Source organism: Acanthochromis polyacanthus, chromosome 10 (assembly GCF_021347895.1).
Source record: "Acanthochromis polyacanthus isolate Apoly-LR-REF ecotype Palm Island chromosome 10, KAUST_Apoly_ChrSc, whole genome shotgun sequence".
NCBI classification, from domain to species: domain Eukaryota; kingdom Metazoa; phylum Chordata; class Actinopteri; family Pomacentridae; genus Acanthochromis; species Acanthochromis polyacanthus.
The window spans coordinates 15,785,637-15,801,403 of NC_067122.1; the positions used below are offsets into that span (position 1 = coordinate 15,785,637).

At 40.4% G+C, this 15,767-nt stretch overlaps 1 protein-coding gene across 7 annotated transcripts in view; it reads left to right on the plus strand.

Annotated features, from left to right (window-relative positions):
* dlg3 (discs, large homolog 3 (Drosophila)) overlaps positions 1–15,767 on the plus strand; it is a 92,416-nt gene that overhangs the window by 4,004 nt on the left and 72,645 nt on the right. For all 7 annotated transcript variants that reach the window (XM_051954927.1, XM_051954929.1, XM_051954930.1 and 4 more), the window contains exons 3-4: positions 7,610–7,695; positions 13,209–13,319. In XM_051954927.1, the coding sequence (XP_051810887.1) occupies positions 7,610–7,695; positions 13,209–13,319 (197 nt within the window). The remainder of the gene's footprint in view (positions 1–7,609; positions 7,696–13,208; positions 13,320–15,767) is intronic.

A 15,767-nucleotide genomic window follows, 5' to 3' on the forward strand; every position in this document is an offset into this window, starting at 1 on the left:
AGCCAAAGTGGACTTCATGGGAGACGACCAAGGAGGACACCACTGCTGAAAAAAACTCATAAAAAAGCCAGACTGGAATTTGCAAAAATGCATGTTGACAAGCCACAAAGCTTCTGGGAGAATGTCCTTTGGACAGATGAGACCAAACTGGAGCTTTTTGGTAAGGCACATCAACTCTATGTTCATAGACTCAAAAACCAAGCATACGAAGAAAAGAACACTGTCCCTACGGTGAAACATGGAGGAGGCTCAGTAATGTTTTGGGGCTGCTTTGCTGCATCTGGCACAGGGTGTCTTGAAAGTGTGCAAGGTACGATGAAATCTGAAGACTATCAAGGCATTCTGGAGAGAAATGTGCTGCCTAGTGTCAGAAAGCTTGGTCTCAGTCGCAGGTCATGGGTCTTCCAACAGGACAACGATCCAAAACACACAGCCAAAAACACCCAAGAATGGCTGAGAGAAAAGCGTTGGACTATTCTAAAGTGGCCTTCTATGAGCCCAGATCTGAATCCCATTGAACATATGTGGAAGGAGCTGAAACATGCCATTTGGAGAAGACACCCATCAAACCTGAGACAACTGGAGCTGTTTGCTCATGAGGAGTGGGCCAAAATACCTGTTGACAGCTGCAGAACGCTCATTGACAAATACAGAAATGGTTTAATTGCAGTGATTGCCTCAAAAGGTTGTGCAACAAAATATTAAGTTATGGGTACCATCATTTTTGTCCAGCCCTATTTCATTAGTTTGTTTTTTTAAATAATTATGTTAATCAACAATTCAAAAGTGATGGCTGATTTTGATTATTTAATTTTCAATAAATTTTTATTTATTGTTACTTTTGTGAGTTTCAAGTGATTTCAGTGAGAATTGTGGGTTTTTCCTTCTTTAACTGAGGGGTACCAACAATTTTGTCCACGTGTGTATATACACACATATATTATCTAGCAAGACAAATGCATAAATGCTTTTGAAATGAGGTTTCTGAAGCCCTTGACATTCTTTTGAGTGTCCAATGATCTTTTTAGCTATGCTAACACCAGTCAAGATTTCAGGCATTTAACAGATGGTTGCTTAAATGATTTTACTCGTAAGTGTGAGAAATTTAAGGAAATCCCTAATCTGGTGCCTCTGTTGTGCATTTTGACATCAAAGTTTCCATCTATTTGTCACTGCAAATCGGTGCAAAGTTGTTCTAAAGGATGACATGTATCCTTTGATGAAACCTTTCTATGCTGATGGGAGTGGTCTCTTCCAGGGTGACAGTGCTCCCAACCACAGAAAACAAAGATCAACGAATGGTTTGCTGGGTATGAAAATGTGAGTCACCAGACCTCAATCCAGCTGAACACACACGGGAGATTTGTGACCGACATGTTAGACAGTGCTTTCCACCACTGTTATCAAAACACTAAATGAGGGAAGAAACATGTTCATCCATCCAGTAGAGTTCCAGACACTGGGAGATTCAATGCTATGGCACTTTGAAGCTGTTCTAGTGGCGCATAGTGGTCCAACACAATGCTAAGACACTTTTGTTGGTCTTTCCTTTATTTCATAACTCAGCTGTATCTCAACAGCTTTTCCGTGGATGGTGCACAGTTTAGCTAGAATGATAACATGCTAAACTAAGATGATAAACGTAGTAAGCAAAGGTTGAGTGCCTGAATCTAGCCACACAGAGCTGCTAATGTTGCTCTCCTTAATGAATTGTGGATTCACACTAGTCTTAAGATGGATGCAACATTAAAGAAGCAATTTTTTTTTTTTTTTTTTTTTTTTTACATATATACAGCTTCATGTTTAATTTTTACAAGCCCCAGGGTGATTAAGATTTAGCCATGCTAAACTGTCCTTGAGCAAAGCACTGGTTACCTTTTTGCTCCAGGGGATTTTATTGTTTTTCTGTCTCTGAAGGCACCAGAGAAACTAAAAACCTTCTCTTGTGCTGTCCATTTCTGCAAATTTTAGGGGCACTGATGTGATAAACAGAGACAACGCTTTTTAGACACATTAAAGTTTGAACAATTTTAAGTCTAATGACTGTTGACATCAGATGTAATATACCTTGTTATTTATTGAAGTGAGGGAGACTCAGAGGGCATTAGCTTTCCAAATCAGGATTCCAAACATTCCACACAAAGAATGTTCAATCAGGGCTGAGCCTGAGGCAGACAGGAAAATAAATTGCTCCTGGCTGCCATGCCAAGCCTCTTCCACAACTCTCCTGGGTCTGTGGATCATCCGCACGGTGTGTGAGGGTAGAAGAAGAAGAAGAAGAGGCCTGTGGTCGGTGTGTCTCAGGTGCAGGGCTGATGAGGCTTCACTCTTTGTTCAACATGTGGTTCTCATCAGGAAAGGCAGAGTGGAGGAGCAGCTGGTTCACAGCACTAATAGGAATACAGTGCAGTATAAACATTACTCATCCTCTTATCCTCTCCTGTTGTGTTTGCCTTCACATGCTCAGGGCCATGTGAACCAGTTCTATTTGGACCATTTTGTGCTTATCACTCTGGTGGTGGGCTAAAAAGTGGAGAGCTTTCTGAGCAGAGCAGACAGTGTCGTAAACTTTCCGAGTTCAGATGGAAAATTAGAAAAATGAAAGAGTTTTGGGATGAAAAACGCTGCAGTTTTCACAATCCGAAGACAGCGAAGTGTCAACATTGAAGTGAAGTATTTTTCTTTAAAAAATCTCTTTAACTCTGGCACACTGTGGGAAGTAAAGAGGTGTTGGATGCAGTGTGGGAAGGTTTAGCACTAGCCACTTGATTGGATGTCTGCACGGTTGCACAGTCACGAACAAAGGTTGCCTTAACTGTGCATCCATCCTTTTGTTCCAGCGTACAAACAGTGCAGTGGGAGGCATGAGGGGCAGCTCGCTGGGAGTTGGGGCACACATACGGGCAGACACATGCTAAATTACAGAGGACCCTAAATGCTTGGGGAGTATTTCATTGAGGCAGTGACAAGGGGGTACATTGTTGGCCCTGCCTTGAAATTGTGACCTAGTTTCAATGTGTTGTTCTAGTGAGCTGTGGGTTGCTCATCATCATGTAAAGAACCAGGGGCACAGTCTTTTTTATGTATGATTCACTCGGGCAGGAAATACAGAGATGACTTCAGTCCAATTGAATAGAAGAGCACACTGCATGCATGGGAGAAGGTGCAGGAAAGCCCCTATGGCTGTGACAAAAATGCTCAGAGCTCAGTCCAGGCCTTCCCAAAATAGTCCCAGCATCAAAAAAATGATCTGGAATAAGTCCTGTGAAAGAGACTTCTGGCTTGGATTATGTATTTTGTTTCATGGCCAGGAATTTATGTGGTCTGTGAGGGTTGGAACAGTTCAGTTTTTGGAAAATCACAGATGTAAAAAAAAAAAAAAAACATTCTCTGTACTTTGTGTGACTGTGAATCCTCATCTCAGAACACTTCAAGAGGTGATTGAGCACCTTTGTCTGCCTTGTTACCTCTGCCAGGAATAGATGAACAATGTAATTAGAAGTGGTAGTTGTGTGAAAGCGAGCCAGGTGCCGAAGATGCAGCAGACGTGTAAATCCTGCAAAATGTAACAGATGCAATGTTTTCAAGACTCATTTAAAAGCTGAACTAACCACTATTTTTATATCTTTGGGTCAGATGGACGTTTTTGGCATTTAAAGTGGGGATGCTTTCAAGTATAAAGCCACAACTTTATATGTTATCACTCACCTTGATACAAAGCGCAGAAAACAGTATAAACCTAAATCAGTTCAGTATTTGCTGTGACCATCCTTTAACATATCTAACAGAATCTAATGTGCCTAACACTTTTGCCTGAGCTATGATCAGAAGGTTCTGAGACTGTCCCTGTAATAACATTAAATCAGGATTCCACATCTGATTTCTATTTTGCTGCTCTACCCCTCAAAATAGACTGTTTGTGTAGTGATACAGTGCTCCGAAGGCTGCTGCAATGCTTCCTGAATGTGCAAGCTCAAGCTATAAAAACTTCTGTGTCTTCTCTTGGTGGTAGCTGCAGGCCCACCTCTCATTAGCACTGATAATCCTCTACATTAAGGTTGGACTAAACCCGCCAATGGTCACCAAACAGTGGTTGCTAGAATCTGCATAACACAGGTCCAGCTGTTGTTGTTGTCACAAGGTCTCCTGACTGGTTACAGTAACTGCTCGCACATATTGTTTGGGTGCGACTGTGAGGCACGAACAGTGTCTGAACTTTTTGTATTTGTTAAAGGTGCCCTTCCTAGTGTTCAATTCACCAAAGTGTATCACACAGCTGTGCAGTTTTTCTTAGTGCTATCTGTCTTTGTGGTGTCTTTCAGGTCATTGTTGTGGTTTTACTGCCTGCAGCTTTACTCTCGGTTATTTCCAGTTACAGCAGCTGATAAGCTCACTGTGCATGACCTGGCCCGGACCAGATAATGGACAGACAACATAGCTGGTAAAAAAAAAAATTCAGGTGGCCAGATGCATAAATCTAAATGAAGATGAATTTCTTCCTGATGTGTTAATAGGGAAATTGTTAGCTAACATGTTTACTATATCAGCTTTATGGAGTCATATGTAATTTTTATGTTTCAGGAAAGGATTCTGAAGGTTGCAACCAAACAGACTGCCTGTATATTATAAATTACAAACATAAAGAAGCTCATATTTTGAATTGATCCGATAACATCAATTTACAGAGCAACTCAGTGTGATGAACTGAGGATGCATTGTAAGGTTATTTTTTTTTGCCCTTTTGCTTTTGTTGAATGATCAAGTGTAGAGGAGGCAAGGGGTGTGAGGGTGCTTCAGCTGCCATCGAACTGAGGCCATCACAGTTACGTGGCATGTGCTGTAACTACTGAGGTGCTCTTTGACGCAGCTTTTTTGTTGTTTGAAGAATTACATATACAGACTGTGCATACGTGTGCCTGTATGTAAATGTGTAAATGCAGATAAGGCTGTGTGTCTGCAATGTACATAAGAGTTTGAGGCTGCTCTTTATTCAGCTGGTCAACAAACTCCTCTGCCCACACATGGCTTCACTCCTCCACATTCAGACACAGTGATGAGTCACATGCTCCATTCTTACACTTTTGTTCTCACAGTGTCTTGTTGGGACGTACTGACTCTCATCCCTCTGTCTCTCACACATACACCTAGCAGGCAGAACTTTCTTTGAGTCTCTGTTTCCAACTAAAGCTACACAGCATTAATAGAAAACTTACGTGTTTAAGATGTTTCAAATGTTCCCAGATGTCCTTGCCAAATGTGTTTTGTAGTCGATGTTGTCCCGACAGTGAACTCTGGGAAGTTGATGAACTCTTCAGCAACCTCTTTATGTCAACACTGCAGTAGCCAAGCCTGCGTTTGACATCAGCAAAACTGTCCCAGTGTGTTCTCATCAAATAACTGCCACTCATTTGGTGAACACAGGACGTGGGCCAAGAGGTGATGAGTTGAGATGAGAAGACTTCAGAAGAAGGCAGAAGGAATGCTCCTTACTTGCATAGTAGTTTGTGGTACCTGAGAAAGAGTGGCATATGGTTGATTACTCCTACACGTACAGTACTTATCTGCACGAAATACAGGGACAGCATACTGTTTTCTTTGCTATCGTCCCTTTTTGAAGATCCTGATGTCCTATGAGTCTGTAAAATTTGGTATTTTTGAGTAATTTGCCTTGCAATCTGTGTGACCTGAGGGAAGTCAACCTGTCAGTCAGCCATTGTGGTGAAGGCTGGGACTGGATTGGTTGCCAGAAAAAAATTGGTAAAGACATGTATGAGTCCTGTTGACTTCAAAATGTTTCCACAAGCTGATGTTGGTGGTTTTAAGCAGAACTTGTGAGTTGTAATAACTTTGGCAATTGCTTAACATGTTTATTTGTCATCAATTCAAAAAGTCAGTTCATCCAGTACTCTGGTTTATGACCAAATACTTGTAGAACTACTGATGTTCCTATTGATCTCAGCTGTTTTTTTTGTGTGTGTTTAGCATGTTAAAATATTAGCACACACTAATCTAAGATGGTGATCATGGTAAGCATTATACCTGATAAACAAATATGTTAACTTTGTCTTTGCAAGTCTGTCAGAATGCTTGCATTAGCATGTAATTTAAATGGATGTACTCTCTAGGTTTGAAAAGTGAAGCCAATACAAACGTTACTTAACCCTGCTGATGTCTGGTTGCAGAAAGAAGTCCAGTTTGTGGAAGTGATTCTGCTTCTTACTTGATTTATTTCTTTAAGAAACCTTCTCCTGGTGAGTTTATGGTCTCAGTCACTACTTTCAAGTCTCCTTTAACACAGCATGCTGTTCGTTTTGCAGATTATAGTTCAATGTAGAGTAAAATGGATGACAAAGAAGGATATGTTTTAGGGTGTGGCTCCCTTGTGATTGGAAGACCACTTCACTATGGGCGCGCACATTGTGCTCAAGTTGTCAGTCAGATACACCTGTCAAATATCGCACCCTGTTTTAAAAGACCAAGATGGTAGCTGTCAAACTCCGGACTTGAAATTTTAAATCAGTTTCCACAAACCAATGGGTAACATCATGGTGGATACGTAAACGTTTTTATATAGTTCATGGCACCACAGTTGAGCCTCTCCGAGCTGCTAGCATGGCTCTAGGTCTTGTTTTCTTTTTAACTTTTCAGCTTTTACACCGTAATGTAAAAATGTGTATCACAATGACCTCTTATGCTTATACAATCACTTTAAATGTGAAACCTCAGTGTGCAACACTTTTATGTAACTTTTTAAAAAATGGCATCCGTAGAACAAACTTCAATTGCTGCAGCACTATTCATGTGATGTATGAACTGCCCACTCTTCAACTAGGAGGCAGTGTCTACATTTACGGAGCCTCACCCCAAAATGGAGCTTCAAAGACTGGAAAAGACCTACCATGTAATTGATTTGTGAGATGTTTTTGTGATGGCTTTGGTGGTAAACTGAACCAATCATCAATTGAAAATGTGACTAAACACTAATCGGAAAAACAAAGAGTGAAGAACAATTGTGCAACTGCATAGCTCAGTGGCTACCATCCTTGACTTTGGCACAGGAGATTGACAGTTCAAATCCTGGTTCAGTTGACTCTTGGGCAAGATGGTAGAGCTGCCCCACCTACCTATGTTGTGTTGTATCTACTTTCAGATGTGTGTCGCTTAAAAGTGTCTGTTATATGAGATTGTGATGATGGTGAAGTAGGAGAATTAAAAAGTATAGAAATGCTTTTGCCAGTGATGCATGGTGTTCAGATAGTGTGAAATATTCTGATGTTGTCCTCTTAGACACTGACTTGTTGATTTACTGAGTCAGTACTTGAGTCATATAGCTCTGCAAAAAGATAGGAAGAATGTGGAGACACAACTTAAACAGACGACTCCCACCCCCACATTTTTACCCGCTGTACCACAGAGAAAAAACAAGACATCTCCCAATGTACCAATGATTGATTGATCAGTGCATTCTTTTACTAGATGTATCTTGCGAGCTGAGAAGTTCTGGACACGAAATAAAGATGATAAAGTAAAAATGCCCACATGTAATGTTTACAATGATCAAAGTGAAGAAAAAAAAAAAGCTCAATATAGTTTGTTTTGTTTCTCACAGATATTCAAGAGTGTTACGAGGTGACCTTGCAACTGAACACAGCACAAAGTGTTGTGAAAGAAGACAGCAGGGAGGATGCGTGGGAGGTAATTTTCCTGCTTCATATTATAGATTAGAGAAAATATGCTCAGTGTTTACATTGCATCTGGTGTCACATGTGTGGTTGTGTGCTGTGGTTTTACTCAGTGGGCAACACCAGAGGTCATTACCTGTGTCCCTCACACTCCTGCACAGATACCAGGTTTCCATGAGTCACGGGGGCTGTGACTTCAACCTGGTGAGTGAGCGAGTGTGTTGGACGGAAGCACACATGGGTAGAGGAAGAAGTTGAAATTAGACAGAGTCAAAAGAGTGTTGATTACCATTTGCTCATCAGTGGGCTGCTCTCATAAAGGCAGCTAGTCCTTTCATTATAACAAGTGTTTGTAGTCACAGGGGTATTCAGAATATTTTTAGTGGCGGACACAGAAAGAACTGAACCAAAGGGGGAAAAACACATTTTCTATAGGCCTAAATGTTGCATGAATGCTTAGGACATGACAAAGAGCTTGGACTATCTGATAAGTAAAAGATACTCTACTTTACTTTATTATGCTGTTGAGAAAGTCCTGGTTTGGCTTTATGCTTATTATGATTATGCATTGCATTTAAAAGTGTTCCTAGTATTTTGTTTGCCTTATTAACATACATGAGGGCCGAGTGAATTAAGTTTTAAAGGTTTACCTAATAAATTAGCCTGTGTGTGCATTTTAAATCTAGATGTTTTTCTGTGGTTTCTTCTCCCTGATCTCCTAAAAGCTCATTTCGGATCCCTTGTGTGATTTAATGTTGCCTCATAACTTTCTTTGAGCTATGCCAAAATGCTAATGAAATTGATCTTTGGCTGTCTTCTATAACCCATTAAGTGAATGATCTTTGGTCTGTTTTGTTTTTCTGTTTTTTTTTCAGCAGACATTAGAAAAATGCTCTTGCTCCTGTGTGTGTAGACGTTTGTTTACACTCACACTACTGCAGTCTCTAAATAGTTTGTGGTGCCAAAAGCAAAAAATATGATTTCAGTTTTAGCTCCAAATTTTAAAATGTAATTTTAAAATTGAATTTAAGGGAAAATTACCAGCGTTAAATCCTTTGAACAAAGAAAGTAGATTCATGTACCAAAAAATAAAAATAATAAAATTATGTTGACCTGAAAGATTGCTCAAAGACCATGTATCTATGAAAGGAAAAGCAGCAGACCATTTTGCAAAGCATTCTGTTCTTGTTTTATTGTCTAGACAGCAGCAAGCGTAATGTGACTTGTTAGCACGGTGCTTGCATTGGTCTGTATTGAAATTATTTAGTGGTGATCAAGTTTACAGCTGTTTAGTGATACAATATTAGAAGTACCTTTTAAATCTCCTCTAACACCACAGAAATTGGAATGGACACTTACTTTTCCTTTAGAGAATTAGAGTTGTGGTAGCATTGAAAGGCAACCATTCACAGTCATCTCCAAAATACTTCAGAGGTGAAAAGAGCCCACTAGAAATTGGCTTTAAAGCTTTTCTCAGTTTTAATGGGTCATGAAAGCTTTCCGTTAAAGAGAAATGTACCTAGAGACATCGAGCATGCTGATCAAGTCTCTAAAAAACTAAGTTTCAGAATAAGAATTTAACTATACCTGCAAAAAAAGATTGAATCGTTTGAGCAGGGTTTCCCAAAGCCTAGGATGCCCTCCTCAAATGTCTTCTTTCTTCTGTAACTCAAACATATACAGTTTATTGTCATAGAAGAATAAAGAAACCTGAAAATATTCAGTGTTAAGAAGCTGCTCCTTCATCTTGCCTCATCTGCTTCATCAGATGTTTGCAGGGGATACAGTAATGAAAAGACATCACTGTGTAAAATATAGACTATAGGCGACATAACAATGCCATAGTGTAATGCAATAAGCCAGTTTTAACAACTGACCACTGGGAGGGCAGCTGACTCTCTCCCACTGCCCCTCCTCAATGACCAGATTTTGGATTAAAATTGTGCTCCACGCGGCATCCATTTTCTCTTTAGTCATCTGGGATATTCAGAATGGCCACTAACCAGCACAGAAGCTGTTATGTCAACCATTTGACGCTGCCATGATAGCCTTCACCTTGTGATCCACTTTGCTGCAGCTGCCCTGCATTTTTTGCTGTGATGGAAAACTATTCTGGTTTCACATACAGCCTAAAATATTGATTTATGCATACCCTTGAATGCATGTATATACATGTGTTTTTAGGTCATGTTGTGCAAACCCTTTTCAGTGTTTCTTTGGCTCATAATATAACGTTGATAGTGAAATTATGCAGTTCAGTTCTCACATGAGATGAAAACTTTAATCTAACATTATTACTTTACGCTTAACAGCCCCTCCCTCTGGTCAATCACTTAATGTCAGTGTGTTTTTGAAATTCATGTAAGTCTGAACCGGATTATGTTCGGTCAGCTGAACAGAGGAACGGCAATGAACTTATCATTTACTTGACAGTATTAAATGGATGCTGTAGTGCAGACTGTCTGGTTTATGACTACACCTCAGTAGAGGTCAACCAATAGGTTTTTTTCAGGGCCAATATTGATTATTTAGTAACTGATATTTGGAACTGATAAGCATTTGCAGTAAAAATGAAAATGTTTCTTTCAGATGTTTAAATATACATGTAATCTGACTATTGACCAGACCAGAATCACTCGACTTCCACTCCTCAACACACAAAGCTTGACCAAGTGATAGTATTTTCAACCCGATGCATTGGAAAAAATTATGTGAAAGACATATTAGGGAATGTTTCAGCATCATATTTTCTAATTATACAAAATTTTAAACATTAGTATTAATATTAGCAAAAACCTTCACAGCCTACAGCCTCTGATCATTTACCGCCTCATCGCCAACATCTGTTATCTTCCAGATGTGTCTATTAAAGTTATTTTATTGGGATCTTATTTAAAACAGTTAATTATACTATTGATAATTAAATAGACAGTGCTTAGATCTATTTGTATTCCGTCACTTGTGGCAGATGTACTGTTAACCTGCTATTACAGTTGATCTATTACTTTTAGCTGATTATTTCAACTATTTATCCATTGCTTTGATCTTTTTCAACAATTTATTCCTTTGGTTGCTGTAACTATTTCAACTTGTCAACTGTTTAAAATCTAATCAAGCAACTCCACAATCTTTCCAAGCTCCCCAGGGCAAATAAAAAAAAGTAGCCAGTGGTTGGGAATCACTCGATTAGTCAAGCATGAATTGCTACTTATTGCGGTGCCATGTGTTCAGAATCTGTCGCTCCCCTGGGTAGGCGACCTAAACCATAAGTTATGACTGTGGCTTGAACTTTATTCTGCCATCCTAAGCACCTCACAGTGCATCTGTGAGCCACCCTGTTTAGCTTCTAATTCAGTGCAGCATGGCTCCTGATCCTTCCCCCATCCTTCACTCTCTGGATCCCAGCTGTTTGTGGGGCCGAGGCACAATCCTGGACAGTCTGATGGAAGGTTGCAGCAGTCATAGTGGGACGTTTGAGAGAGAGAGGGAGCTGCTTAATGGACACCCAGTGAGGTGCTCATCAGTATTCTAGCCATGCTGTCACCTGAGTGGAGGGTGGGAGGGAAACTAAATGAGTCTGCAAATTCCCTGATTTGGTGCAGAGTAGCAGGTGAGAGTGGAGAATAGCTCCTTTAGAAAAAAAGAAGAGAAAAAGAAATGAACAAAACAAGGAGAGAAAAGGCTATTTTAGTGGTTTAATTGATTTCATACTTGGAAATTAATTAGTATTTTGATTGCAAAAAAATTTGCATTTACTGTTTTTTTTAATTTATTTTTTTATTGTGTAACAATCACAAAATAGCCGACAAGAGTAATGACCAGTGAGAAACGGAAACATTTCATTAATTTTAGATGTTGTGTGACTTTAAATGATTAATTGATGAACTCATTTCAACTATGCTTGCACAGCTTTGTATATGAATGACGGCATGCATGTGAATGCGTGCCGTCATTGTGCAAAAGGCATACTCTCAGCTGCCACTATTAGACGTAGCAGGCAGCTGGGGGGCAACTCCGGCTGTGCCAGTGTCAGTAGACCTGCCTGTCAGCTCTGCCACGTGGGAATGTTACCATCAAAGACAAACTCACTTAGCATCTCTGAAATAGCACCCAGTTTATCTGATCCACACTGCTGCAAAAATAAGGAAATGTTGTGAGAATACTGCAAACTTGACATCAGTTTGGTTTTGAAGGTAGCTCTTTCTCCTTCCAGCTCTCTTCCTGTTGGTTATATTGATGCCAGGTACTGCAGCCTGCATTCTTAGGCATGTGGGTGTATTTATATAAACACTTGTCTTCTCAACTTGAGCACAAGAGCATCTTTGATTTCAATTTGGAGATATTGGGTGAGAGATAAGGCACCTTTTTGGGGGGAAATAATTGGGCCTGTTCTTATTGCAACTTTGCACCAGTGAGGGCCTGTTCTGAAGGCTGCCCTCTGCTGTCAGTTTAGGGTCTGAACTGTGGGAATGATTCCACTCAGTTTCAGGTAGTGTGGACCCTGTGTGTCCATGTCAAAAGCTTTGGACATTGTGAAACTCAATATGTCAAAGTTTGTTTATTTTGATGGTTTGATAAGTTACAAATTTGCTTCCTTTTTATATTGGCTGAGTGTCGTTTGTCATAAATTACAAGATGGACTCAACTCTTTAGTCCATTTCTATTTTCTTCTGGCAGTGAACTATTTCTGCTACCAACACTACTGTGCTGTATGTTGTCGTGTCTGCTATTTTTAACTTTTTGATTTTCCAAAGTTTCTCTCCTTTTGCCTCAACACAGTTTCACTAGACATACCCTCATACTTTGATTTAGCCCCTGGCTATACAATAGTCCATAATTGTGCTGATCGTTACAAAGAGTTAAACAGCACTGGAAGAGTAATTCAGTATTTTTGGAAATAAGCAAACTTGTCTTCTGTAAACTGTTACCAGCACTGGTTAGCTTGACAGTGTTCAGTGATTTACCTAGAACTTATTTCAGCCTCTAGCCCTCCTATGAAACACAAATGATCAATTTTATTTGTACAGTTTAAATAAACAAGATTAAATGGGTTAATTGTAGACCTATTATATTTATACTTTAGATCATTAATTTCTCTTGCTTCCACGCTTCATAGTAAGCTAGCCTGATGACCTGCTAGTTCTAGCTTCACATTAAATTAACCAACTGGCCAGACTTTCCTTTACTACCATTCTGTTTTACTTGCAAAGCCTCGTCTGATGGACTAGTCATCTGATTTGACACCCACTGCTTCACTCTTGCCACTGTCCTAAATATATTTGCAGAATTCTTTAATTCTTTTGAAGTATTTTTTCTTGTTTCCATGTTTTCTTGCTTTGGTTAGATTAAATATGTTTTCAATCTGTTTCTGAATCAATCATACAAAGTAAAAGTGTTATCTCATCTGCATCTTTTTCAAAATGTTGAACTACGTATCATCTTCAATATCCGCAATTATGTCCTGGTAGCAGAGTTTGTTTTTCTTCCTTTTCTAAAAAATAAAAGTCATCCATCTGTGTGCTGCAGGACCAAGAGGAGGAGGGTGTGTCCCGGGTACGAGTGACCAGCAGGAGGAGCCCTCACAAAGTGGAGCGAGTTTCTGGTTTGGTGGCTTGTTCCCGTGTAGACATGCCAAAGGTGAGCAAAGCAAAGCAAAAAGGAGTTTCCCTGGGGTCTCCTAAACACAGTGTCTCCTCACTGATTCCATTATAGCATCAGAAAGGGCAACTCCTCCAAAGTGATACTGATGATGTGATGGTTACGCAGTATCCATGACATTTAGTGAGGTATCACGGTGGGCCTAGCATCACGTTACTGTTCATAAAGCTGACCTTTGGAACATTTTGTGGATGTTGCTGCTGCATTACAAAGCAGTCCAAGGAGTAGTGGGATTGATTTCGGAGGATTTGTTTGATCGGTTTGAAATGACGTAATCACTTGAGTCTGGAAAGTTATGAGTCTGTTTTGATTATTGGGATGCCAATGTTAATACAGAGCATAATGATTAATAATGTTCACCTTCAGCTGTAAAACATATAAAGCTGCAGTAGACAGAAATCTGGAAAAGGCAAAAAAAAAACAACAGCCTGAATTTCAAAATATTTTGTCTTCCTTTTGTAGCACTTTTCTATGCTCACTCTTTTCTAAGCCACTCACACCCGATGAGCGATGAGCTTAAACAAGCAAAGATAGCATGAAGCCACTTTTTATTTGTGCCTTCATCTCTTCACTATTCATGATCTGGGTGAAGCTGGGGTTAAAATCTCCCGTCATGGGCTAGATTGTCTAAAGCCTGGATAAACGGAGCCAAGAGGAGATGGAGAAATCTAGTGTCATCTCAGATTATTTAGATTACCATGTGCTGAAAGATTTTGTATGAGATCCTTGCCCAATATTGGCACAAAATTACTACCTACCTTAGCTTTATATATCCTACTATGTCAAGGTGATCACTGTAGCTATGTGGTAAAATAAATTATCAAAAGGAACAGCTAAGTGTTTTAATCTACTTCACTGTGTTGCTGAGAGTTCAATACTTCCCTGATATCACATCTTAGCTAAGCAAGTGTAAAGTTCACTGATTAACACATGACAGACTTTTGTGCAATTTAAACTAAAAGCTATAAAGTGTGAATTAAACAAAGTGCTATATGTTGTGTTGGTAGCTTGATTTTGTTACCACTCGCTAGCTATGTGCCCCGTTTTTCTACTCTGTACTACGAGCTTTTGGAAAGAGAGTAATAAGCATACTTCCCAGATAGTTAGTTTCTTTGAAAGTTGTGACAAATCTGCTACTTACATGAGCAACAAGCTTGTCTTTTATGACAGAGAGACGTCTTAGTAAGCTGCCATGTTCCACAGTTTTGTTAAAGCCCTTGTGTTCACATGCGTTCCTCATTACAACACGGCCAGTGGCACATGGCAGCACAGTGGCCGCAGGCGTTGGCTTTTCAGCTGAGCCCACAACGAGTGTAGTGGGTGGAGGGGGGATGGAGGAGTAAGGATCAGGGGACTTGGAAGGGGTAAAAGAGAGGGTGATGCAGGCTGTAAGCACATGGATTCATTGTGCTTGTATGATAATGTCTGCATATGAATACAGTGACGGTACACGTTGACTCTGGTGTCGATAATATGGAGGTGTGTGTGTGTGTGTGTGTGTGTGTGTGTGTGTGTGTGTGTGTGTGTGTGTGTGTGTGTGTGTGTGTGTGTGTGTGTGTGTGTGTGTGTGTGTGTGTGTGTGTGTGTGTGTGTGTGTGTGTGTGTGTGTGTGTGTGTGTGTGTCTCCCCCTATCACATAAAGGAGGGAGCTGAGGAGGCACAGGCAATGGAAGGGAGGGAGTAAAAGGGAGAGAAGGGGGGTGTAGAGAAAAAGATCTAGTGGGGGAGGCTGGAGAGAGAGATGGAGAGAAAGAGAGAGCAAGGCGGCTGAGAGGCGAGGGCCGGTGCAGTGCAGAGCTGGAACGGACACCCAGAGCTCAGCCTTCCTCAGGTTGCCATGGAAACCACATTCCTCCCCCGCCTGCATCCCTACAGACTGCTCTGACTCTCTTCCTCTCTCTATCTATCTCTCCCCTCGCTTCTCTGCTGTTTTTCATCCTGTCTTTTTCATTCCTCTTTTAATTCGTGTCTTTGTTTTTTTTCTTCGCTCTCTCCCTCTCTTTCTGCTCTGCTTTTACACCGTACATGCACTGAGCACATTGGTGATGATGCACACTCAGCAAGCACACTGATTTCAAATGCATTGCACTCTGTGGCAAGGTGAATGGGTAATTACACAGTTTATTTTGCATTCCCATGCGTTCATGGATGCATAAGCACTTTGTTGTTTTCTCAGCATCTCTCTATTTTCTTCTCTCTATTTTTACTTCCCCTTCTGTTCAGCACCATGCTTCAGTAATGCCCCCTCTAGTCATCGCGTTTCTGCCCACACACAGGGCACGTTCGCTTCATTTCTCCTCTGTTATGGCATCTGTCGTGGACCTACAGCACCTTCATCATTTTCATCAACTGCTTTCACCTTTCTGTCAGTTTACAGCTAATCCCTTAACCTCCTACTTGCACCCATTTTCGCGATGCTTTTTCCTC